Source organism: Geotrypetes seraphini, chromosome 8 (assembly GCF_902459505.1).
Source record: "Geotrypetes seraphini chromosome 8, aGeoSer1.1, whole genome shotgun sequence".
Taxonomy (NCBI): Eukaryota; Metazoa; Chordata; class Amphibia; order Gymnophiona; family Dermophiidae; genus Geotrypetes; species Geotrypetes seraphini.
Window position 1 is genome coordinate 152940740 of NC_047091.1, and position 27625 is coordinate 152968364.

Here is a 27625-nt window from a genome sequence, read left to right on the forward strand (position 1 = left end):
TTATAAATAGCAGCTGACCATTAACATTGTCTTTGTTTCAGGTAACTTGTATTATTAATCTGAATGTCTTTGGACCCTGGTAGGAATTTCTTAAAAAGCCATATTTTTAAATTTTTGTGAAACAGTATGTATAATGTGATTATGTGATTTAGGGATCCTTTTACAAAGGTGCGGTTTAACGTGATGAATACCGTGCATTAAACTGCCTGCCACGCTAGTACCTAACGCCTCCATTGACGAGGTGTTAGGATTTTAGGCTGCCGGGGGGGTTAGCACGTGATGAAATGTCCGACGTGCTAACCCCCGTAGCGCGCCGTGATAAAAGGAGCCCTTAGTTGTAGATTTGGATTAGTTAAACTTTGAAATGTTGATAATATAAACATTATTCACATACTCCATTCATCATGAGCTACTAATAAACTAAGGGCCTGTTTTTACAAAGCCACACTAGCAGCCCCGAAGCTCATAGAGATTTAAAGGGCTTCGGGGCTGTTGCCATGCGGCTTTGTGAAACAGGCCCTAAATTATATACTGCAATGTCCCATTTTAACAACTTTGGATGTTCTTCTTTGGGCTAATCCTCTTATTTGTATAAACTATAAACCTATCTTTTGACCTTTATGGGAAAAATGTTGCCTTTTTTTTTTTTTTTTTTTTAAAGATGTTAACATAACAAGCTCTTTTGCTTATTTACAAAATAAGTACAGTAAAACCTTGGTTTGCGAGCGTAATTCGTTCCAGAAGCATGCTTGTAATCCAAAGCATTCATATATCAAAGCAAATTTTTCCATAGGAAATAATGGAAACTCAGACGATTCGTTCCACAACCCCAATACTTTAATACAAAATACTATACGTACTCGTATTGCAAGACCTCGCTCATTTAGGACAGTCACTACACTCCTGCAGTGTCGGAGAGAAAATAACCATTGTCTCAGTTGTGATGATGTGACGCATGTATACTCTATGTACTCGTATTGCAAGACTTTGCTCGTTTAGAACAGTCACTACACTCCTGCAGCGTCAGAGAGTGGAGAACCATCGGCTCAGTTGTGATGTGTGTATACTGTATGTACTTGTATTGCAAGACATTGCTCGTATATCAAGTTAAAATTTATTAAAATGTTTTGCTTGCCTTGCAAAACACTTGCAAACCAAGTTATTATCTTCCTTCTTCACGATTTTTTCTGGATATACTGTATGTAACTTTATTCTGGTATAGTTTATTATTAAATTCTCTCCCAATATCAGTGCCATACAAAATATCTGGAGGAAGGAATAAGGATACTGGGATCTATCTTTTCTTTTTTACTAAGATTATTAATGTCTGCTTTATAAATATGAAAATTTATAAAAATTTGAAACACTGTATTGTTGTAGCTATATTACTACTGCTTCCAGTCACAATGTTGGTAATAAAAAAAAAATGCACAACTTTGTTTACAAACTGTTAACTTTTGTCCTAATTTATCAACTAAGTATTTTATTTCTTTAATTTGATTTATATTCCGTCCTCCCCAGGGAGCCCAGAACGGGTTACATAACAGCAAAGTAGAAGAATAAGAAATCAAATAATATTCACTCAAGCGAAATAAGGTGAGCTGTTTGGGGCTGGTGGTAGCCCTGACTGTGTGCTCGGCCCATGCCTCCTACCTGGACCCATGGACATGTTTGACACTAGTTTGAAAGGCTAGGGATGGGAGCATGGAGTAGGACGCCAAAATCAACCCGTGTCAAGATTCTGCTGCCTAGAGTGTGGCATAATTAACAGCATGTTCTGAACAGCTAAAACAAACTCATCTACTTTTGAATATTAGACACTTACAGAAAGAAACTTCAAGCAGATTACTATGTTTGTTTTGTCTGTGTTTGATTTATTATGTATGCTCTCTTATGAACTGCAAAGAACTTTGGATTGTACAATATAGATAGAAAAAGAAATTCTAAAGAAAAATTGGAAACACTTTAAACTGTTGCATGAGAGATTTTTGCATATAATGGAGGAGACAGGCACGTAAATCTGCTCCATGCATATTCATTAGGGCTATCCTAAAAACCTGACTGGCTGGTAGTCCTCCAGGACAGGGTTGGGAACCACTGCTCTACACGGATGGGAAGATTCTGAATCTAAAAGCTGTGATGGAAGAAAATGAGTTGGATATAGTGGCGATCTCAAAGATGTGGTTCACGTTGAACCATGACTGGGATGTAGTTATACCGGGCTATAATCTGTTCAGGAAAGACAGGGTAGGAAAAAAAGGAGGGGGAGTAGCATTATATGTTAAAGATCATATTAGCCACACAATTGCAGGATCTGAAGGGCAAAGAAGAGGCACTGTGGATCAATTTGGAAAGAGGGAATGGTAAATATATTTACATTGGTGTGATATACAGGCCTCCTTCACACATTCAGAATATATCTAAAAAAGGGGAAGTTTTACTAATAGGTGATTTGAACATGCCGGATGTTGATTGGGGTATCATTGCAGGGGCTTCTAGAAGTAGGGAGATCCTGGATTCTGTACAAGGAAAACTGTTCCAGCAGTTGTTAATGGAACCCATGCAGGATGGGGTCATACTGGACTTAGTGCTTATAAATGGGGAAAGTGTTTCTGATGTTACAGTGGGTGATCATCTGGCATCCAGTGATCACTGCATGGTACGGTTTAATATTAAGACAGGTAGGTTATAGACTTAAAAAAATAACTTTGTTCAGATGGGGGATTATGTCAAGGAATTGTCTGGATGGGAAAGTAGAAATGCGTGAACAAAAATGGAGGAGTATAAATGCGTGGACAAAACTAAAATGAGTTATTGTAAGTGCGATAAACCTTTTTGTGAGGCAAGTAAGTAAAAGTAAGAGGAAAAGAAAGCCACTTTGGTTCTCAAAAGTAGTAGCTGAGAAGGTAAGGAATACAAGGTTAGAACATAAGAATAGCCTTACTGGGGCAGACCAAAGGTCTATCAAACCCAGTAACCCATTCTGACAGTGGCCAATCCAGGTCACTAGTACCTGGCCAAAACCAAAAGAGTAGCAACATTCCATGCTACCGATCCAGGGCAAGCAGTAGCACTCAGGGAGGACAAGGCCATAATGAAGAGACTGAATTAATTCTTTGCTTTAGTCCTTATGGACAAAGATGTAATAGATCTATCTGCACTGGAAATGGTTTTCGAGAGCGATGATGTGGAGGTACTTAAATAAATTTTGATGAACGTGGAAAATGTATTGAGCCAAACTGACAAGTTAAAGAGATCCAGATGGTATACACTCCAAGGTGCTGAAAGAACTCAGACATGAAATTGCTGATCTGATGTTAATGATCTGTAAACTATTGTTAAAATTGTTTGTAGTATCTGAAGATTGGAGGGTGGCCAATGTAACACCAATTTATTTTTAATGGGTTCCAGGGGTGATCTGGAAAATTACAGACCAGTAAGCCTGACGTGGAATGTCTAAGTCCTTTTGCGTCCAACTCGCAAGTCGTCCAAAGTAAAAAAAACAGCCTAGGACACATTTTTGAAAAATACATCCAAAATTTTTTTTCTTTCGAAAATCGTCTAATTATACATCCTGCAGATCTGATCATCCAAGTTGCTAAATCGTCCACATTTTCGTCTAACTTTTCATCCAAGTCAAAAACACCTAGAACAAGCCCTGTTGAATGTGGGATGGTCTGCAAAGTGATGGACCGACTGAACACCCAGACATGCCACCTAAATAGTGGGGTACCTTACAGGGCATTGCTGTGAACTTCACAAAAAGGGTGCCATGTATTCTCCTCACTACAGCTCCCTTATAGGTCATGGTGAGCCCCCCAAACCACCTCCAGAATCCCCTAGACCCACTTATCTACCACCCCAATAGCCCTTATGGCTGCAGGAGCCACTTATATGCCAGTACAAAAGGGTTTTGGGGGTGTATAGGGGAGTGCACGTTTCATTATCAATGCAGTGATTACAGGGGCTTATGGGCATGGGTCCTCCTCTCTATGTGTCTCTAACCCACCCCCAAGATGACTTAAGCTACCTCTGGGCTGGACAACTAGGCTTTCCTATGCCAGGCGGCCAGGTGATGATGGTCTGGAGGCTGAATTTTAAAAGTGTGATTAATATTTTTAGGGGGGGGTCGGTGATCACTGTGGTAGTGTGTGGGGGTCTGTTTTATGTGTTTGCAGTGCTTATCTGGTGACTTTAGGTGGGTTTTTGTGACTTAGACCATGTTTTACATAGTCTAAGTCACAACGTCCAAGTTCTGTCGATCGTGGGCTGTATAACTTTCGGTTATACATGCTGTACGACTAAGTCTAAGCCAGCCCACATCCCGCCCAACTCCCACCCTCAACACTCCTCCTGAAATGTCCCGTTTAGCTTTGGTCGTTCAGCGGCACTATGTAGGCCGTCTAGAAATTACATTACATTACATTAGAGATTTCTATTCCGCCATTACCTTGCAGTTCAAGGCGGATAGTTCTGGGTTTTAGGAAACCCTCAAACCATGAGAGTACTTTGTCTGAGATACCTATTGTGTCCAAAATTTGCAGTAGTATGTTAGGGTCTACCAGGTCAAATGCTGCAGTTAGGTCCAGTTGTATGAGAAGCATTCTTTTTCCAGTGCTGAGGTGTTGTCTAACTGTATCAATTGTCTAACTGTGCTGAAGTTGGTTCTGAAGCCAGATTGTGTGGGGTGAAGTATGTTATGATTTTCTAGGTAGGTGGTGAGGAGTTTAGCTAGTAGTTCTTCTATTAGTTTGACGTATAGAGGGATTGAGGCGATGGGTCTATAGTTGGAAGGTTGGTCAGTTGGTCCTTTAGGGTCTTTAAGGATCGGGGTGATGATGATTTCACTGAGGTTAGTTGGGAAAAGGCCATCTGTGAGCATGTTTTGTATCCATTGAAGGAGTAGAGTACGGAATTTTGTACTGAACGTTGTTAAGAGATATGATGGGCAGTAGTTGAGGATGCGTGGCTGTACTTTTTGTAGAGTTTGTTGAATTCGGGCAATTGTATATTGGGGAAATGGGACCAAGTTCCGTCTGCGGCTGTTGAATCTTTTTCAGTGGGGTGTATTGTGAATTCAATTAGGTGAGGTGGAGGGGGGATGTCTCTTGGAGCTGCATTAAGATGGTCCAAAACCCTTTTTTATTATCGGCACTTGGACGTATTTGGGAAATGTTCGTCCAAGTGCCGACTTGGATGTTTTTCTTTTTCGATTATGAGCCCCATAATTTCCAGGCAATATAGTGGAAACTATTATAAAAAATAGACAAAACATGGCTTAATGGGTCAGAGTCAGCATGGGCTCAGCCAAGGGAAGTCTTGCCTCACCAACTTACTTTATTTCTTTGAAGGTGTGAACAAACGTGGATACAAGTGAGCTGGGAACTGAGCTAAGTAGTGTATCTAGATTTTCAGAAAATTTTCAGGAGATGCTCTTGAGAAAATTAAGAGTCGTGGAATAGGAGACAATGTTCTGTTGTGGATTAGGAATTGGTTATTGCACAGAAAACAGAGGATAGGGCTATATGGCCATTTTTCTCAGTTGATGAGGATGAATGATGGCATGCCACAAGGATCTATACTCAATCGGCTACCACTACTAATTATTTTGATAGCGGATTCAGAATGCTGCGGCCAAGCTCATCTTCGCTAAAAGTAAATTTGGCCATGTCTCCCCGCTCCTGGCCAAGCTTCACTGGCTTCCGATAATCGCCAGGGTCCACTATAAATGCGCCTGTTTAGCTTTCAAAATCCTACACGGTATCCTCCCTCCCTTCATCCCTCTTTCTTGGAATTCCTCAAACCCTAATACCACAGACCCTCCCACAAATTAAAACTATCCTTCCCCTCGCTAAAAGGCATTTCCCACACAGGAAAGCTAGGGACCTCCCTCCCCTTCAAAATCACAGAGCTCTGGAACAATCTTACTTCCCCTCTTCGGAACTTGAGCTCTCTCCAAGTTTTCCGCAAACATCTGAAAACCTGGCTTTTCTCAAAAATGTAAGTCTCTCTCCTACTTTGGTATCAAAAACTCTTATATCTGGCATCCCAAGTCCTCTAAATATTCTTCACACTTTTACCTCTAACCCTTTGCTGTAGTTCCTTCCTATTTCATCTACTGTAAACCGCGCCGAGCTCTACGAATGTGGAGATGATGCGGTATACAAACCTAAGGATTAGATTAGATTAGATAGTGCTACCAGACATATGCAGTGCTGTACACATTATGGGCTCCTTTTACAAAGGTGCTCTAGCGTTTTTAGTGCACGCACCGGATTAGCGTGCGCAATAGCGCACACTAGCCCAAAAACTACCGCCTGCTGAAGAGGAGGCGGTAGAGACTAGCGCTTGCTATTCCGCGCGTTAAGGCCCTAACATGCCTTTGTAAAAGGAGTCCTATATGTAGGTACTTTCTTTGTCTCTAGTGCACTCACAATCTGTTTTTGTACCTGGAGCAATGGAGTGAGTGTTAAGTGACTTGCCCAGGATCACAAGGAGCTGCAAAGGGACTTGAACCCAGTTCCCTAGGATCAAAGCCTGCTGCACTAACCATTAGGATATTCCTCCACACTGGGGGTGAGTTGGGGTGGAGAGTGGGCATGTTCTATGCTTGCTGCAAACTAGCCAATTAGCATGTGGTTAGTCTTACTGCCTAAAATATATGTGTAGTTAAGGGCTTACATGCTAATGACCATGCACTTAAGGGAAAATTTAGCGCATGGCCATTAATGATGGAAATAGGAAAATTTTGCATTTTACATATGCAGAAAAAAAATGGGCTTATTGTGCGAAAATGGCCTGTGTAAGCACACATTAAGCCAAGGCCAATTATTACCACATCTTAGTAAAAGGGCTCCATAGTAACTGCACCTATTTGATTATAATTAAGGGCCCCTTCTACAAAGCCACTGTTAATGCTTCTCCCACCGCAAATGCATCGAAGTCCATTCAATTCCTATGGATTTTGATACATTTGCTGCAAGAGAAGCGCTACTGTTGGGGAACTGCCTCTGAAGAACACAGAAGATTTATTGAGAGTTTGATGCACCAAGTTATCATACACTGTACTTCGCTTAGATATAATTTTAATTAAGCGATTAATCAAATATAAATAAAACTTGAAACTTGAAAACTTATGCAGATAAGTGCATTGTTTCTCCCATGAATAGGACTGTATAATTTATGAATGAGATTGTGATTTTCATTTTTTTAATAGAAAATGAGAGGACAGTTCTATAGCGAAGTGCAATGATTGAAATAGATGGCTCTTTTGTTGTCACTTTGGGTACATATTAAGCCCCCCCCCCTTTTATCAAGCCATTACAGGGTTGTTGTTGTTTTTCCATCGGCCACTGTGGTAAAAGCTCCAACGCTCATAGAATTCCTATGAGCATTGGAGCATTTTATCATAGCGGCCGGCAATAAAAAACATAATGCTACTTGATAAAAGGGGGGGCCTAATTTCTGTGCACTTGCTACACAGTTTTTGTTGATGTTTTACAAGTTTATTACACTATTTTGCTTTATTAAAAGTTAAGAGAATTTTTTTTCACCTGAATCAATATTTTTTTCAACAACAGACAAACATTAGAATATGGTCATTAATTAAAAAAAAAAAAAGAAAGAAAATTTGGCATTTTACTGCTGTGGTAAAAATGGCATTTGGAAAAGCTGCATAAGAGTGAGCTAAGGCCACTTTCTGAGGTCAGTAGGTGATAGTGGAATACCATCATGCAATTTATTATTATCAGATGGCTTTTTGTGTTTCTTATTTGCTGTGAGATAATTTTACAGAGAAGTACTTTAATGCTTTTGAATCATCAACTACTCAGTCTTACTGTACCCCAAACCATGCAAAAATTAATTCTCATCATGTATAGAACAGATCTTCTAGAGATCTACTAGTCTCTCTTGAACCTAATAAAGTTTTAATGTCCACTACCTCTTATGGTGACAATTATTGCTTCATGGTCCAATGTATAAAAAAAGAAACATTTTTCAGTGTTGCTGTGACAAAAAAAGCCAACATCTAATTTCCTTTAAATTTTTTTCAAATAATAATAACTTTATTCTTCTGTACCGCCAATACCCAAAAAGTTATAGGTCTAGATAGCAAGAAACCATTTAACTACTTTTGATCGACTTCCTCTATTAATAACAGATAATGATTTTTGCATGGTTCCTTGAATGCCAATTCTCTGGGTCTCTTCCTGTCTTACATTACAACATGATTACAGGCATTTCCTAAAAAAAAATCATATGACCAATGGATCTTAGATGCTTTCAGATTAAAGAAGATTGCAGTCTCTTAAGTGTCATGTAATAAGTAAAGTGAAAACACATTAAATGCTCATAAAAAATCGGTAGATGGAAACTTTCCCGCTTCTAGCAAGATGAAAATCCTCGCTTTCCAAGCTGCGCTCCCAGGGATGGCCTCCCTCTGCTTCCCACTTGGAAGGCAGCAGACATGCGCAGTAGCGCCCAGCACCAGCCCTGTGACAGGCTCCCGGTGCAGGCAGGGAATGCGGAGTGTTCTTTCAGCAAAATGTCCGGGCGCGGCAGACCAAAGCAAAGACTTTAACGGGGATCGCTGCTCGGCCTGGCCACCCGGAGGGGTTTCTTGAAGGGATCTTTCATTAGCGTCACCTTTTGTTTATGAGGGCGTTTTTTAAAGGGAGTGCAAAGCCATGGAAGGCGGCGTGTCAGCCCTGGAGAAGAATGTGGCTGAGCTGACTGTTATGGACGTGTATGACATTGCCTCGGTGGTGGGGCAGGAGTTCGAGCGCGTGATAGACGTGTACGGCTGCGAGGCCATCGCCCGCCTGATGCCCAAAGTGGTCCGGGTGCTAGAGATCCTGGAGGTTCTGGTCAGCCGGAACCACATCAATCCCGAAACGGAGGAGCTCAGGCTGGAGCTGGATCGGCTAAGGGTGGAGAGGGCGGACAGGATTGAGAAGGAAAGGAAGCACCAGAAGGTACTGGAGAGGAGGATCGCCACTTCTTTTTGTCTTTTTTTTTTTTTTGCAAAACTTAATGTTATTATTGATGATCGCCCCTTCCACTATAGATGTTCACGCATGTAGCGCCCATTCCAAGTTAAAAAAATAAAATAAAAAAAGTCTTAAGAAGCTGAGACAACCGTGCAAGAAAAAGATCAGACACTTACTTAAAACTCTGATTTAGTTTCTAGCCTTGAGCATGTTCAGAGAATAAGTTGCCTTTACGATTTCAGCAGCAACAAAACGTGCCATTGATGTGTGATGACTGTGCAACAGGCCTCAAAAGGGCTGTTATTTCTGCAGCTGGCTTTTCTGAATTATTCAATACTAGTTTTTGGAGATCTAAGGATAGGATGGGGAGGGAGGAAGACTTTCTGGTGTATCAGCAATAAATTAACTACAAAGGAGCAGACATTACATAGTGGAAAGGGGAAGGAGGGGAGAGTCATTCAGCAGATAATAGCCCTGCATCAGAAGAAATGACTGGGTAGCAAAATGCTATGTTTAGAGAGGGTGGATCCTTTCCTCACTTACTGCGTTTATAGACCCAGAGCCTGGTCTGGAAACTAAAAATAGTGAAAATAATTTGGAATAGGAGAAAAGTTTACTGGGATCGTGATAGCTATTGTACTGTTTTTATTTATTCATTTTCAATAATACAATTCAAGATATACTTGTACAGAAAGCTTTTAAGTCAAGAAATCCAATAATGATAAAATAACTTCAAAGGTATTAAATTAACTTAGATCAGCTCAAGTCCACAAAGGATCCAAAATGTACCTTGTGGATCCTTGATAGATATTGTACTTTGTTGTTTTTGGGTTGTTGTTTTTTTCTTTACTACTTTTCAGTTGGGAAACTTTTTGATGTTCCTGTCCCCAAGGCAGGATGCCAGAATGAAGGTTCAGAACACTCGGGTTAATTTTTCGTCAGAAAGGATGTAGAATATTTAATTTCTGCAGATAATTAATGTTCACCAACCTGCTGCTCACATGAAGATGCATTTAAAAACACATTTTAAAACTCGCTTAAAAAGCCTGACAAATGGAAGGTATAGCAAAATGCTTTATCTAGATTCTAAAAGCTAAAAATAATGTATCCTCAGGCAGCCAATTAGCTAGACTTTAATTATGCTACAGTGCTTCTTGATATTTGTTCTGGGGTAGGGTGGAGTTTATTTTACAAGCAATTTTTGAAAAATATGAGGGAGGAAAGAGGAGAGATTGAAAGATTTCAGTTAGAGACAAGTAACATCTTGAAAAGTGTACAGTATTTAATGGTAGTGTATTACATTTGTTCTAGTACATGTCTTAAATACGAAGACATTAAGAGGATACTTTTATAAAGCATTTCCTGTGTGTATAACACATATATAAAATATCACATAGCAAAATTATTGGGGCACTAAATTTGATGGAATTACCCTTCCCTGGACACAGTAAAATATTTTATATCGTTCTCCTTAGTTGCATTTTGTTTGTTATAAAAATTAAATAAAATGTTTGAACTGAGAGAATTTTGTCAATACTGGAGGTGCTCAAGCACCCACAGAGCTGACATCTGTGGCACAGGGAAATATACATGTAGACAGGAGGCACATGGAAAGTGTGTGCTTACTTTAAAGCAGTGGTTCTCAACCCTGTCCTGGGGATCCCCTAATGAATCCCTAATGAATATGCCTGAGAGAGATTTGCATACCTGTCACTTCCATTATATGCAAATCTCTCTCATGCATATTCATTAGGGATATCTTGAAAACCCGACTGGCTGGGGGGGTCCCCAGGACAGGGTTGAGAACCACTGCTTTAAGGCCATCTGTGCGAAGGAACACCCAGGGTAATTCTAAAGCTGCAAAGTTACCTATTCCTGGAGGGCGACATTATAGCCTGTCCTGGTGAAAACAGTTTAGCTTAGCAGGGTTTAAAAAAAGGTTTGGATATTCTCCTGAAAGAAAATTCCATAAGCCATTATTACTGTATTAAGATGGACTTGGGAAAATCCACTGCTTATCTCTAGGATAAGCAGCATAAAATCTGTTTCTCTTTTGGGATCTTGCCACTGTTGGATATTTGGTCTGTCCCAGTATGGCAACTTTTATGTTCTTATGGTTTTAAACTCACATCCCAAAGCAATGTAGTATTTGAAGTTCATGATTCTATCCGCTGAAAATAGTACTGCAGGTCCCATAATGCACCATGATGAGGTTGGCAGAAATCCTGTTGGCTAAAAAGTCTCTCTCCTGTAATGGATATCTTGGTAACTCTGAGGAAGTAGTTTGATAAGAGCTATGATGTATATTCTTATTTATAAAATACAAGGGTACCCACATAAAGCACACACACATTTCTACCATCATCGGAGTAGGTATATCTCTGTGTGTGTGAATTTGCATCCTGTTGGGTCTGGTTCTGAGAGCCTGTTTTTATAAAGGCACAAAGGTTCCTCTGTTGCCTTTGAAAAATAGTCTTAGATGAGGCACCATTTTGGATTTTTCATAGGTGCCCTGTTATGCAATAATAGGGTTATCATATGGCTCCAGAAAAAGGAGAACGGATTGAGACATTTGTTTATTTAATTTGTTTTCTATCCCATTGTCTCCAAAGAGCTCAGAATGGGTTACAGGTTAACATACATAATTTCAGTACAAGTTTAAGATACAAGTTTTTATCCTAACTTGACACATACTAGGGGGTCTAATATTAATATACCGTTTACCGATTATAGTTTGCTATAGTTCTTCTTACTAATGATGCCCGATTAAGGAAAAAAAATTCAATTCGATTCAGCCTATTGAATTGATTTTTTGATTCTATTCTATTCAATTTTTCTGCCCAATTGGGTGTTTTTTTTCAAACATCCTGGTGGGTTTATTTTATAGCCTCTTCACCCCCTTTGCCCTCTCCTACCCACACTGGTGCTGTGGTGTAAACAAACAAAAAAGACTTTTCCTTTCTGTTAAATCCTAGCTCACGTTCATGGTCTTACACCAGCTCTGGCAGGATATACATTTCAAATCTGACATATTGTAATCATATGGGAACTGTGAACCAGGCACCAGCAACAGGAAGAGCAGGTTAGAGAAGCACTAGGCTCACTGCACTGCCAGCTGACTGTACTGCTGTCAAACTGGGATTATTGGACCATTTGGGAGGCAGGCAGGGTGGGGGGGGGGGGCAGAATTGATACCTATGTGTGAATGTGTGTGTTGCGGGGTGGCAGCACAAATGTAAACATTGGCCCCTGTTCATTGAAGACCTTTGGTATAGCACTGATGTATCTTTTCTACACTTAACACATTATACACATGGGTCAGTACTGATTGCATGCATACACACACATGCATGTACCATACAGGAACACACAAATCTGTAGTGTGCATGTACTGTACATACCAGACAACAGTGCTGACAATACAAACATGACTGCTGTGCACATAGCAGCATACCCCAAACTATATACCCATGAGAGTGACTGTATGCAGTCTGTATGCATATAGATTGTACACAGACTGCACATACATACACACAGTGCTGATTCTATACACATAGGACTGCACTGTGCACATACCGTACCCATAGGCACATTCTGGATGTAACCCCCCCACCCCCTTACCTGCTAGCCAGGCTCTGGCGGCAGTGCTGCCTGAAGGGCATAAGATAGCTTATGACGTCAAGCAGCAGCTTCTGACAGACGGGGTCAAAGCGCATGAAGTCGACTGACTGGACACACTCCACGAGCTCAGGCACTGGCATGAGGGCGAAGCAGAGGCGCTTCATAAGCTGCAATAGAGTAGATATGCCGGATGGTGTGATTAACATGAAGAAAGACCTGGCGAAGCTTGAAGAATGGTCTGAAATTTGGCAGCTAAAATTTAATGCTAAGAAATGCAAGGTCATGCATTTGGGCTGCAAAAACCTAAGGGAATGGTACAGATTAGGGAGTGAAGAGCTTATGTGCACGACAGAAGAGCGGGGCTTGGATGTGATTGTATGTGATGCTTCCTTTCAACATAAGAGAAGAAAAATTACTTAACAAGTCCAAAGGCCTACTAAAAAGTTGGCTGTTTAAGGACGCCTTTAACTGACCCAGTTAAAATCACATGACCTCACTCTGGAATATATCTGGACAAGGAACACTGTTAAGTAGAAATTAAGTGGGTAACGTTCCCTAACCTTTTGTCTCTTTACCTATCCTTTTTCATTTATTTTGGAATTGTATTTACTCCAATTTTTTTTTTTAAACCCCCCCCCCCCTTAACTGCATCTTTATGTTATAATTGTTTTTAGTGTCCCGTTTGTTGGAGTTTTTATTTTTATTTTTTAATCTTTGTAAATTGCATTGGATTTGGATATTGCGATCATATCAAATATTTTAAATAAACTTGAAACTTAAGGTGGCTAAACAGATTGAAAAGGTGACGGCGAAAGCTAGAAGGATGCTAGGTTGCATTGGGAGAGGTATGGCTAGTAGAAAAAATAAGGTATTGATGCCCCTGTATAAGACTTTGGTGAGACCTCATTTGGAATATTGTGTACAATTCTGGAGGCCGCACCTTCAAAAAGATTTAAAAAGGATGGAGTTGGTCCAGAGGAATGCTGCTAAAATAGGACAGGTTTAGAACCAATGCTAGGAAGTACTTCTTCATTCAGAGGGTGGTGGATACCTGGAATGCGCTTCCGGAGGGTGTGATAGGACAGAGTACTTTACAAGGTTTCAAAGAGAAATTGGATAAATTCTTGAAAAAAAAAGTTATTGAAGGATATAGATAGGGAAGATATAGGATAAAGAAAGGGTACAGTTAGAAGGATATAGATAAGGAAGGATAAAAGGGATTAAAGGATATAAAGGATCACTTACAGGTCATGGACTTGATGGGCCGCCGCGGGAGTGGACTGCTGGGCGCGATGGACCTCTGGTCTGACCCAGCGGAGGCAAATTCTTATGTTCTTATAAGGCAAATGGGGACAGACTTAAAGATCTCAATCTGTATACTTTGGAGGAAAGGCGGGAGAGGGGAGATATGATAGAGACGTTTAAATACCTACATAATGTAAATGCGCATGAGTCGAGTCTCTTTCATTTAAAAGGAAACTCTGCAATGAGAGGGCATAGGATGAAGTTAAGAGGTAATAGGCTCTGGAGTAATCTAAGGAAATACTTTTTTACAGAAAGGGTGGTAGATGTGTGGAACAGTCTCCCAGAAGAGGTGGTGCAGCAGCAGAGACTGTGTCTGAATTCAGAAGGGCCTGGGACAGGCACGTGGGATCTCTCGGAGAGAGAAAGAGATAATGGTTACTGCGGATAGGCAGACTAGATGGTCTCTTTATCTCAAGAATGATATAGTGGCGCTAGAAAAGGTTCAAAGAAGAGCGACCAAGATGATAAAGAGGGTGGAGCTCCTCTCGTATGAGAAAAGACTAAAAAGGTTAGGGCTCTTCAGCTTGGAAAAGAGATGGCTGAGGGGAGATATAATCAAATTCTACAAAATCCTGAGTGGAACAGAATGGGTACAAGTGGATCGATTTTTCACTCTGTCAGAAATTACAAAGACTAGGGGACACTTGACATTACAGGGAAATACTTTTAAACCAATAAGAGGAAATATTTTTTTCACTCAGAGAATAGTTAAGCTCTGGAACGCCTTGCCAGAGGTTGTGGTGAGAGCGGATAGCGAAGCTGGTTTTAAGAAAGGTTTGGACAAGTTCCTGGAGGAAAAGTCCATAGTCTGTTATTGAGAAAGACATGGGGGAAGCCACTGCATGCCCTGGATTGGTAACATGAAATATTGCTACTCCTTGGGTTTTGGCCAGGTACTAGTGACCTGGATTGGCCACTGTGAGAACGTGCTACTGGACTTGATGGACCATTGGTCTGACCCAGTAAGGCTATTCTTATGTTCTTACTTGTAATTGTCATTTCATCTCTCTTCTAACAAGGAATGTCTGTCTTCCTATCCTTTACAGTTGCCCAGTGTTTGTCATCTTTTTCACACTAATCCAAAATACACAACCTCTCTTGCCCTGTTATCCATTATCAATACAGACCTTAGAAAGTGGGGGAAAAAAGAGAAACAAACAAAAAATCAATGTAAGCTCTTGTTTCTCCAGGAATTAGCAATTGTAGAGGATGTTTGGCGAGAAGAAGCCCAGGACCTTCTCACGCAGATTGCTCAACTCCAAGAAGAGAACAAACAACTTATGAACAATCTTTCATCAAAGGATGTGAATTTTACTGAAGAGGAATTTCAGAAACATGAAGGTAAGCCACTAGAAATTTACCCTCCCCCCTTTTACAAAACCGCAGTAGCGGTTTTTAGTGCATGCCGGCGCGCCGAATGTTCTGTGCTGCTCCCGATGCTCATAGGAACTCTATGAATGTCGGGAGCAGTGCAGAGCATTCAGCACGCTGGCCTGCTCTAAAAACCGCTAGTGCGGTTTTGTAAAAGGGGGGTGGGGTTAGTGTTGGGACCATTTGCACCCCATGTTCAATATTCAGTTCCATTTTCCTCAGAATACATTTTAAATCTGTTTAATTGACTTTGTATCTCAATATGACTCACTGGTACATTTTTGTTTATTAAAATTTGCTATGACCATCTTTTTTGCAAATGCAAATCAAGGCCGTTTAAAAAAAATCCCAAAACAAACTACGCAAAGTTAAAAAAGGAGCATCATAATAAAATAGGACAGAAATCAAACATACAAGATTATCCTTTCAATAAAATAGATTCAGACCACTGGGATAATCTAAAACCTACAGGTTTTCCATTGCAGAGTAGCCCAGAGAAGCAGTCACTAGTCTCCAGTAATGGTCATAATAGGATCTCCGTTTACAGGACATTGGAAAGAAGGCATTTTTGATGTTGTATCTGCTAAGACGCCCCTATGTCAGCTTGGGGTGCCCTTTTAGCACCAGAATTACTCACTAAGAGGAAAAGTGACTTTTGCTGGGGGTCCTCCTGTCTTCTGCTCATTATAAAGAGTCTGTGGATGTGGTGGAATTCTTTGGCCTTAAAGGGTCTTGCTTATCCCTGTTAGCATTAAGAATACTTGAGTTTCCCAGGGGCTGAGATCATTGCAGAAATGGGTTTTTATAGTTGTTGTTTGTGTCTGAGATTCGTCTGTCTAAGGACACGAAGATCAGTCTTCAGGTATTTGAGGCCTTTTCTTTGGAGCATTGCAAAAATTGAAATATGACATCAGCCATCCTGTCAAAGGGTATTATAGTTGTGGGGGAGGGCAGGCTCCTGAGGCCACCCATCCCCCCAAAGCTACCTTTGAAAACTTTTGGAATATTCCAGACTTCAAAGATTCATAGAAATCTAGTACAGCATCCAGTTTTTCTGTTATAAATCATACTTAAGAGCAGGGGTAGGCAACCTTTATACACAGAGGGCCAAATGACTGTTAGTACTATCCCTGGCAGGCCATAACATGCTGTAAGGTCAGAACCAAAAATGCAGAGAGTAAATAAAAGTATAACTAAAAATGATGGAAACAAACTGCTAAAGTGGCTATTCTGAAAATACAGTTCTCCCTCCATATTCGTTGGTTTATTTGCGAGTACGCACTGCGGTTTAGAATGCCGCTCCAAACAAAGTAGCCTCACTCATGTAGTTTCATCTCACCAGGGACAAAGCCACTCCACCCCCTGAGTGACATCATTCTGGGGTGCTGAGAGAAAAGTCCAGCACTGGAGACTGTGAGTTTTGCTGCAGCTACTCGGGGGGGGGGGGGGGGGGGGTAAAGGGAATGCCCCAGGTCAACTTGTTGAGAATTCTCTGAGGAACAATTTAACATGGTTGAGCCTAGGTCAGAGCTGACTCCGCCCCCTGAGAAAAGGAGAAATGTGTGACTGTGAGTTTTCTGCAAGAGCTTGTTTATTTTAAATCAACCTATACTCACGAATACGGAGGGAATGTACATTATTCATGAATTTACTGTATTTGCGAAAGCTGTACCCCAAATCCTATGACTATGAAAGGAAAAAGTTATTTGATTTTTTTTGTATTCATGAGGGGGCTGCACCCCCTACCTAACCCTAGCAAATATGAAGGGAAACTTGTATTTGCAAAATACAGTATTTAAAATCACTTAATTTTCTTGTTTCTCCTCTAGCAGAATATATCTATGGCTTCTATGCTTTGTTGTTGGGGTTCTTTGAAGCTGCAAAAAAAATGTGGCATTTATCAACGTTTCAGAAACAAAACAGATGCATAAGTGTATCACAAACACTAATACAGGGTCACTACAACAAGTGCCCCTCAGAAACAGAGCAACCAATAACATGAAAAATGAGGAGGAAAAAGCCTCAGATCCTAACCTCCACCCTGTAGAGACAGGTAATAGGTATAGCAGGGTGAAACATCTCATAGGCATTAAAAAAAAACCTCCTTGTATACAAAGTTGTGCAATACAAGTAGAAATATGTTTAGTTATTATATTATTTTTCTGCTTTTTCTTTTATATTTGTTTCTATTTATCAATGTTTTCACACCATAGGTACCACTGCTAGGTTCCTTTTCTGGTGGAATCAAATAGGCCAAACAAATCAGCGGACTTTTGGTAACAATTGTCTCCCCACTAGAGTATAAATATTGTGGTAAGGAGCTCTCAGATGCCTGCGCTGACCAATAAGAAAATTGATACAGCTTTTGGCAGGTTTAGCAGTTTCTTTCATCGAGCTTCCTTTAACCACCTACTCTAGTAAATCTTTTTTTATAAACCATTAATTTAAAGCTTAATATTTCGTGCGGCACTTATCTTATGGCCGGTACATGAACAGCTGGCCCGATATTTATACTCTAGTGGGGAGGCAATTGTTACCAAAAGTCCGCTGATTGGTTGGTTTACCTTTGGGACTTTTTCCATTGCTTGAAGAGTAGGGAATCAAATAGAAACATTTGTTTCACTTTGGAGTCATCAGTACAGAAAAAGCACAAAACTGAGTGGAGCGTTCAGGACAAGCCAGGGGAAGGGACAGCGAGTTTTTTTTTTCTTTTGTTTTATTTTGCATCAGGAATGATTTATTGAAGTTCGCTGGTAAAAACCTAAAATCAGAACGTTAACTATAACACGTTCACCTTCTCCCTCCCTGCAACTAATAACAGCAGCCTGACGTGATCACTCTAAATCCCTTTTTGTTTAGTATACCACAGTGTTCGTAGCTGCATGAATTTACATATCTATCGCCATCCTCAGAGCTTTATGAGCAAAGAGTCCAAGTCTGCTACCTACTGAAAATGTTTCCAGGGTCATCAGATCAGAAGGGGACATGCCCCATAGCTCTACTAATCTCTAGTTTTCAAGGATACACCTTCCAGTGGAGAATGACATGGAGACAAAAAAAAACTATATGACAACCTAAGAGCCACCAAAGCAGCTAAACTGGACAGACAAATCACCATTCTGTTGTCATCGACCACAGGCTACAAAACTTTCAAGAAAGAAACTAAAACCCTACTCTTCAAAAAATACATAAAACCTATTTAACACGACCAGTTCCTACCCAAACCCCACCTGCCCACTCTATACCCATAATATACTCTAATAAGCTTCTAATTACCCAACAAATTCTAATATGCTTCTAATTAACCTCATTTATCACCTTAAGATCTCGACAACTCTTTGGTAATTTCTTATGTAACTCTTATGACATCTCTTATGCTATGTCACAATTCTTGTAACCTCTTGAAAAACCTTTATTTAATCCGCCTTGAACCGCAAGGTATTGGCGGAATAGAAATCACTAATGTAATGTAATTTGTCCCCTTGGGATCTATCTCCATCCCTGTCCTGTCCCTGCAAGCTCTGTCCTCAGATGCACAAGCCTCGAACACTTTAAAATCATAAGTGTTCAAGGCTTGTGAAATTAGGACAGAGCTTACAGGGACGGGAATGGAGATAGATCCCACAGGGACAAATTTGTCCCCATGTCATTCTCTACTTCCTAGCCAAAGTAAATGTCTTCCTAATAAATATTTTTATTTTTTTACATTTGTTACCAGAGGGAAGCGCAGACCGATCATTAAAGAGCGCCGTCACAGTTTCAGGTGTAGTTGAATGCCTGCAATGGAGCTGAGATGTCTTAAATTGATCCCCAGCATTGCTTGACTGACTTGCCAAATGAAATGCTTGCTCTAGTGTGCCTGTGGCCTGAGGGAATCGTTGTTGCCTCTTGTTTGGGAGGTTGTAGGTTCGCATCTCGCCTTTGGTGAAAGTAGGCAAGATATCCATGAGATCTATGTGCATACACTGCTTTCAATAATGAATTGTACGATAGCGTATCTCAATAATGATGAGAAAGTATAGACTCTAATGCTTCCAGATTAGTCCAGTATTGGCTACCTCCTAACTCTCATCACAATATTACTAGTCACCCAGACCCTCAGAAATGCCACCGAGATATTCAAATATGTTTCATAGTAACTGGCTTTATGCATTTAATCCTCACCGGGTCTCTTATAACAGCTTATGCTGTTTTCTTAGATTGTGGTTAAGTCTTTCAAAACAATAAATAATGCATAATAAATATATTTTGTGCTTAATGTTTTTTTTATAAATAATACTTAGCTTAAAGTGGTCAAATCCATAGGGATATCAAAGCCGACATGTTTCACCCTGAGGGTTTCTTCAGGGTTGCTATCCCTACAATGAAGGAAAACCTTGTAATTAATAAGATTTATAAAATTTATCGTTTCTAATCGACCTATTCAACATAACCTTATCATGCCAATGTAGATCAAAGAACTCTCACATATGATTCTCACCTATGTGAAGCTTATCTTCCACGTCGCGACCACCAAGTTCCTGTTATCAAGATGGCCGTGGCGTATATCTCGCTCTTCTAAATACCTCCCGGTCAGCTGTGCATGACATCACTAAGACGATACCATCAGACGTCCGGGGGGAATATTTTTCAAAGACTGTATTACTAGAGCACTCCCCTATATACCGTTCTTACTTCCTTATTCAAAACAGAAGATCGGAGACCCCTCCATAAAGCCAGATACTATGAAACATATTTGAGTATCTCAGTGGCATTTCTGAGGGTCTGGGTGTCTAGTAATAGCATTAGAGTCTACACTGCTTTCTATACATATTCATTGGGGAAATTCTGAAAACCCAACTGGATTCTGGCCCTCGAGGACCGGAGTTGCCCACCCCTGGCTTAAGTGGTTTACATGCAGGTACTCAAGCATTTTTCTCTGTCTGTCCCGGTGGGCTCACACTCTGTCTAATGTACCTGAGGGGATTAAATGACTTACCCAGGGTCACAGGGAGCAGTGTGGGATTTGAACCCACAACCTCAGGGTGCTGAGGCTGTAGCTCTAACCACTGCGCCACACACTCCCACACATGTTTAACACTAGCCCTTGGTAGCAAAGGACAGTAGGGCAAATTAGGAGATGGGATGTCTGCTGAGGTTTAATATTAAGACCAATGCATCACTTGAATTACAAGAGGAAGGTGAAAGTCAGGCTTGAAGGCCGATGCCAACTAGCCGGACTTGTAAGAAGAGAGCACTAAGGACTTGATGATTTTCCACCGATGTCGGAGGTGTCAGGTGATGGGATTCACATTTGAGACTTTTTCTTTATCTTGTCCTAGGTATGTCGGAGCGAGAGAGACAAGTCATGAAGAAGCTGAAAGAAGTGGTGGACAAACAAAGGGATGAGATCCGAGCAAAAGACCGAGAACTGGGTCTTAAAAACGAAGACATAGAGGCAGTAAGTGATCTTTTTTCCCCTTCCCTGCTCACATCAGTTAGTTTGGAATGGGGCACAGTTTTCAGAAAGCAATCCAAAAACTCTATTAAAAAACTACCAAAAATATAATCCAATAAGACAAAAGGAATTGGTGGTGCCCTGTATACATCCCTCAAAGAAAATTCACTGGCTGTTAAGAAAACAGTTTTCAGAGACATGGCTGCAGATTAAAAAAAAAAACCAAAAAACATCCAAATCTCAACAACACATACAGCAGTTGTGTGCACAACTGTAAGAGATTTTGTGTACATACCTGTATATGTGTTGGGGGGCAGAACACCTTTTCTGCTGCCCTCCAAGCTTACTAGATGGCTTCCCATAGACAGACTGAGGTTAATGTCTTTATGAGAACACCATTAGCATAGCACAGTGTCATAAATTATTTCCAGATAGGAAATATTTCCTTTTTACCCTGATTTTTTATCTCTCAGATTTTCCACCTAATGCGCAGTATAGGACCTGTCTTCACTGGGCAAAGTAATCGCTATGCACGCCGAATCAAATATGGGAGGGGAGATAATACCCTTTGAAACATTAGTCAACGAATATGGTACAAGCGTGTTGCAGTTTAAGAAGGGGTTAAAGACTGTGTTGTTTGTGCGCACTTATAAGTCTGAAATGACTCTTTTAGATGCTGTTTGTTCAGTCTTTGTCGTAAATCTTTTCCTTTTTTCAGTGCTGAAGGTGATGTTTTTTGGGGAAAGCATGGGGTTCTGGGGCTTGTTGAATTGGTGTTTTATGTTTTGGTGCATTGATGTGTTTTTTTGCCTTTGTTATGTTTTTGTGATTTTTATTATGTATGTTATTTTAATTTCAAACGAATCTACCTCCAGTTATACAATTATGCTGGGAGCATATATGCACTGCTGCCAAACCCCTAATCACAGACACTCGATTACTGAACTTACTGCAGAAACCAAGCAAAAGGCCTCAGAAGCCACAGGGCAAAATTTGCACTGGAGTTATGAAGGGGAGCTTCTACCATCGGCCAGAAAAACCCTTTTGTATTGCTTATGTTTCTTTCCAAATAATGGGGTCCTTTTATCAAGGCGCGGTAGGGTTTAACGCGCGGAATACTGCGCGTTAAACCACCTGCCGCGCTAGTCGCTAACGCCTCCATTGATAAGGCGTTAGTTTTTTGGCTTGCCACGGGGGTTAGTGCGTGATGAAATGTCCAACTCGCTAACCCCCATAGCGCGCCTTGATAAAAGGAACCCAATGTATTGCTTATGGCTATTATTATTATCATTACTTGTGCTGACATTTTGTAAGTTTTTTGTTTAAGCCTGAACGATTTGAAAATTAAATGCAATTTTGTAATTTTGTTATTTTGTAATCTGCATAGAATTGTTGGATATGTGGAATATACATTTTTTAATAAATAAATATAAGGACCTCTTTCACTATAACCAGCCTTGATATTTTATGAGATATAGAGGGAAGGGGGAATTAGGGTGTCAGGTCAAAAGCGCGCTGGGACAAAGGCGCACGCAGACAACTGAGTGTAATGCGGAGGCGTGCGCAGAAGAAAATGACTGTTTTAAAGGGCTCCGACGGGGGTGTGTGGGGGGTACCCCCACTTTACTTTATACAGATCGCGCCGCGTTGTCGGGGCGTTGTGGGGGGTTGTAACCCCCCATATTTTACTGAAAACTTCACTTTTTCCCTAAAAAACAGGGAAACAGTTACGTTTCCAGTATAATGAGGGCGGTTACAACCCCCCACAACGCCGCCGCGATCTGTATTAAGTAAAGTGGGGGGGGGTTCCCCAACAAAACCCCCATTGGAGCCCCTAAAAACACTCTTTTTCTTCAGCGCGCGCTTCCGTCTTGTGCTCAGTTGTCGGCGCGCGCCTTTGTCTTCAGTGGTTTTGTCTATGAACCGGGAATTAGAGGAAACAATACTGCCTCTCCATATGCACTGGCACAGGGAGAGGCAATTTTATTGAAAGAAACCCAGGGCAACCGTCATATCTTTTGGTGGGAGAAATATCTAGAGCATAATTATGCTGCACTTCAGTGGAAACAAATTTTTAAGCATTTGTTTCTGTAGCAGTCTCACTAATAGAAAAGGAATCAATATACTCTTAGGACATTATATATAAAAAGCTTCCACAATACCTAAGTTGTAACTCGCCATAAAACCAGAAGAAGCTAACTCCTATAATTAATTAAATTATCAAGTCTACGTATTGAATCTTTCCCATTGTTACCATAAATATATTTTTATATTTTATAAATATGCTTATTCCCCACTCTTACAAAACATACATTTCATTATACTGCCGCTTAGAAAACCTGAACCATCAGTCGCTCAATGTCCAATCTTTCCAAGTCCAGTCTATAAAAGTATCGCTGTTAATCTCATGTTACATGGACTTAACTCCTGTGATGATCATAAAATCGTGTCACTTTGAATTCAAAATAATTTTCAGCCAGCCCAACACAATCTTGCGTTTCACCATATAGGCGTCCTCAGGAGCTGAAGCCGCTTCAGGTTTTCATACATCATGTATCTATAATAAAAATACCATTTCACCACCTTAACAATCATACCTATTCATTTTGTTACTACCAACTTTATCAATACCTGTTATCCTATGTATTTATCATAAAGCAACTGCAACGCAGGCTTAGAAATCTCACCTTCTGATCAAAAGGAAAGAAACATACTAAGAGCAAGTTTGAACTACCCGCCGTTATGCTCATAAACTGCTCCACACCTATCCAATGAAAACCTAGCAAAAACGGACTCACAGAGCAAACCACTCTACCTCTTTATTTAACCCAATTGGTTCAGTTGTTCTCCATTGATAAATAAGCCGCTGTTCTTTCCTCAGCAAAACCTCCAATATGTTTCCCCCCCCCCCCCCGGGTAGATGAACTTGAATCAACACTAGAAATCTAATGTCCTTCGCTCTATGGCCAAACCACTTGATTTTTTGGATCTCAGGATAACTGTAGCTGATGGTCAGTTTAAAACCACTATATTCAGAAAATCAACAGACCGCAATATGATATAAACGATCTGGACATTGGTAAGATGAGTAAGGTGATTAAATTTGCGGACGATACAAAGTTATTCAGAGTAGTGAAAGACACAGAGGGATTGCGAAGATCTGCAACGTGACATAAACAAGCTCGAGAAATGGGCATCGACATGGCAAATGAGGTTCAACATGGATAAGTGTAAAGTGATGCATGTTGGTAACAAAAATCTCATGCACGAATACAGGATGTTTGGGGCGGTACTTGGAGAGACCTCCCAGGAAAGAGACTTTAGTGTTCTGATCGAGAAGTCGATGAAGCTGTCCACGCAATGTGCGGTGGCAGCGAAAATGGCGAACAGAATGCTAGGAATGATTAAGAAGGGGATCACGAACAGATCGGAGAAGGTCATCATGCTGCTGTACCAGGCCATGGTGCATCCTCACCTGGAGGACTGCATCCAGCACTGGTCGCCATGCATGACGAAGGACACGGTACTACTCGAAAGGGTCCAGAGAAGAGCAACTAAAATGGTTAAGGGGCTGGAGGACTTGCCATACAGTGAGAGATTAGAGAAACTGGGCCTCTTCTCACTTGAAAAGAGGAGACTGAGAGGGGACATGATCGAAACATTCAAAATACTGAAGGGAATAGACTTAGCAGATAAAGACAGATTGTTCACCCTCTCCAAGGTAGGGAGAACGAGAGGGCACTCTCTAAAGTTGAAAGGGGATAGATTCCGTACAAATGTAAGGAAGTTCTTCTTCACCCAGAGAGTGGTAGAAAACTGGAACGCTCTTCCGGAGTCTGTTGTAGGGGAAAACACCCTCCAGGGATTCAAGACAAAGTTGGACAAGTTCCTACTAAACTGGAACGTAAGCAGGTGAGGCTGGACTCATTTAGATCACTGGTCTTTGACCTGGGGGCCCCCGCGTGAGCGGACTGCTGGGCACGATGGACCACTGGTCTGACCCAGTAGTGGCAATTCTTATGTTCACTATGATAGTCATCATCCCCAGAATGGGCAGGTGCATCTTACAGACCGCAAAATACGGTAAATGTGTGTAAAATAAATCATCCCAAGCTTTGTGCAGAGGAAATTAATAAACTGCAAGGAAAAAAGAGAGAAAGAAGTCTAATTAGGGATGTTAATATTAACTCACAGCAGTGATAAAAACTGACCCCCGTGAGACAAGACATTTCTGACATCTACCCAAGTTCCTGAAAGGCACTTAGGTGCCTATGTTGCCTTTATAAAATCAAGAACCTGATTCTATAAAATCAACTTAAAAGTCAGGCGCCGCTATGGGCGCCTGATTGAGCAATAGGCTTAATCAGTGCGGATATTGGCATTCAACACCTCTCAATTGGACTTAATTGAAAGTTAGGCGCCTAATTTGAAAATCTTGATTCTAAATAAAGTAGGCACCTAGCCCAAAACACCTACACTAAAAATGGGCATGGTTAGAGGCAAATTGTGGGTGTGTTTTTGAGTTACGCACCTCTTTGTGAATCAGATGTTAGGCCCTGATGTTGGCACCAGGTGAAGAAACCCCTGGCATAAATTGGGGACGCTGAGCGTGACCTAAGAGTGATTCTATAATGGGCACTTAAGTTTTATAGAACCGGAGCCTATATCAGTGTCCAACTTTAGGTAGACTCTATAGAATCAGGGTCAAAACGAGCACATTTTTCTTTTTGCTTAGAGTTTCTTTCTTAACTCATGATATTATTCTGATTTGTCATTTGCAATATTATTTGTGTTATTTTGATGTTTGGATGAATGTATTGTATTTACTAATGTTGTTAAACTTGCCATCGGCTACTTTTAGACACCCTCCCTTTTGTTTTTTCCCTATATGTTCTCTTTCTTACTTGATAAATTGTAGTTCTGCCCTTCTTCCCTTTTTTGTTTCTGTTTGTTTTTGTATTGTTTTTAATAATGATTATTGTTTTAAAGGATGTATAGTTATTCCATATATGTTTTCAACATAATATTCATCGCCTAGAAGGCCGATTGGGCGGTTTATAAAATTTTTAAATAAACTTGAAACTTGATGCCTTTCTGAAATGAAAATGTTAATGCCGATGGCAAGCAAAGCCTCTTGACTACTCATAACCAACATCTGCTTTTGTGTCCTCTTCTAGCTGCAGCAACAGCAGAACCGGTTCATAAAGATTAATCAGGACCTGCGGCACAGGGTCACTGTGGTAGAAGCACAGGGAAAAGCTCTCATTGAGCAGAAGGTGGAACTGGAAACTTATCTACAGGCCAAAGAGCAGGAGTTTGGGAAGTTAAGGGCAGAATATGGCAAGCTGCGGGAAAAACTGCAGGGAGAGCAAGGCCCGGATGGAGGGGAAATCGAGGTAAGGGCCGTTTATGGCAGTAGGAAACATGAGGAAGGAAGGTATGGGAATGGAAGGGTAGATAGTCAAAGCTATTTAAATGGGCAGGAGAGGCTCTTGGCTATTTAAATCACATATCCAGGTATATTCAATGACATATACCTGGTTAGTGCAGGTGAATATCTCAGCTAACCTGCTATTTAGGGCCTGGTCAAGAGTCGAGCATCTACTTAGCCAGTTAGCAGTGATAGTCAGTCCACTAACTAGCTAAGTAACCACATAAGGTTAGGACATCAAACCAGCCATGCTAACTTTGTGCAGCAAGTTAACCAGGTGCTGGTCTTTCTATCATCCAGTGCCCAGTTAAACAAGCACTGTGAGATAGCCTCTTTGAGGGTCATTTCCACAGCCACTGCAGAGATTTGGAGGGTCATTTTCGAAAAGGACGTCCAAAATAATATTTTTTTTTTAAAATTGTTTTTATAATTTTTTTGGCTTTATTACCCTTCATTGGTTGATTATTGGACTCCTAACAAATACCACTATGCCGAAGCAAGGCCCATGTCAAGTCCATACCCCCCAACTATTGTACATCACAAGGTTTCACAATACAAATTTTTGGATCATCAGCTTTTTATATTTGGTTGTATCCACTGTGTATTTCTGCCACTTTTTGTGTTTTCTGAGAATTGTAACACACATGTTTAAATGCGAGTGCCTGGGTTATAGAGTTACCTTGATGTGTAGTGCAGAGCTCTAGCACATGAGAGAGAAAGGACTTCTTTGCCGAGTGTTATTTTTTGGCATTCATCCAAATGAGTTATATCACAACTGGAAGGACTGGATTTTTCTTATCTCTGTTCACCACTGTGAAGTACCATTATTCAGATGCCTTAATGCTTTTACCCAACAAAGTATGTAATGTCTTACATACCAAATTGTTATACTATAACTTATCTGAAAGCTGTTCTGTGGTTTGAGGCTTGCCTTCTATTTCTCACGCTTCCTAAACAAAAGTAGCTGGGCTTTAACTAAAATCAAATGTCTTGTGGGCGTAGAAAATGAACGAAATGTCAGTTCTAAACAATGGACATTCTTTCTCTCAGCTACGCTTACATTTTACTGTGTCTGCTTGGGTGTTTACATTTTCCTCCCTGTAGATACTGTGGGTTGATTTTCTGTGTTTCTGAACTAGACAGCTGGCACATATCCACTGTGACAAGTTGGCAGTCTTTCATTTACTAAATTTGGAAACAAGCTGGTTTGTAGCTAGACCTTTGGTAACACATTTGGCTGGCCAGTATTTTTTACCCTTCCTGTGATCACATGGATTGCTCTGATTGAGCTTCTTCGCAACTTTTCAAGACTGAGATCATAGTCCACATGTCCTGGCTTAGGGGGTAAGGTTCATCACTGTCATGGGTGTGCAAAACTCAGCCCCCCCCCCCCCCCCCCCGGAGACATTGCTCTGAAAGATGTAAATGTTGAAGCTGGTATTCAAAAAATTTAGGCTCCTAAGTTTGAGA

At 40.7% G+C, this 27625-nt stretch overlaps 1 protein-coding gene across 3 annotated transcripts in view; it reads left to right on the forward strand.

Moving 5' to 3' along the window:
* The first annotated feature begins 8495 nt into the window (after nucleotides 1–8495).
* The window catches only part of RILPL1 (Rab interacting lysosomal protein like 1), a 38533-nt gene continuing 19403 nt past the window's right edge, over nucleotides 8496–27625 (forward strand). For all 3 annotated transcript variants that reach the window (XM_033956474.1, XM_033956472.1, XM_033956473.1), the window contains exons 1-4: nucleotides 8496–8975; nucleotides 15107–15257; nucleotides 20609–20727; nucleotides 25902–26120. In XM_033956474.1, the coding sequence (XP_033812365.1) occupies nucleotides 8688–8975; nucleotides 15107–15257; nucleotides 20609–20727; nucleotides 25902–26120 (777 nt within the window). In that variant the 5' untranslated portion in view covers nucleotides 8496–8687. The remainder of the gene's footprint in view (nucleotides 8976–15106; nucleotides 15258–20608; nucleotides 20728–25901; nucleotides 26121–27625) is intronic.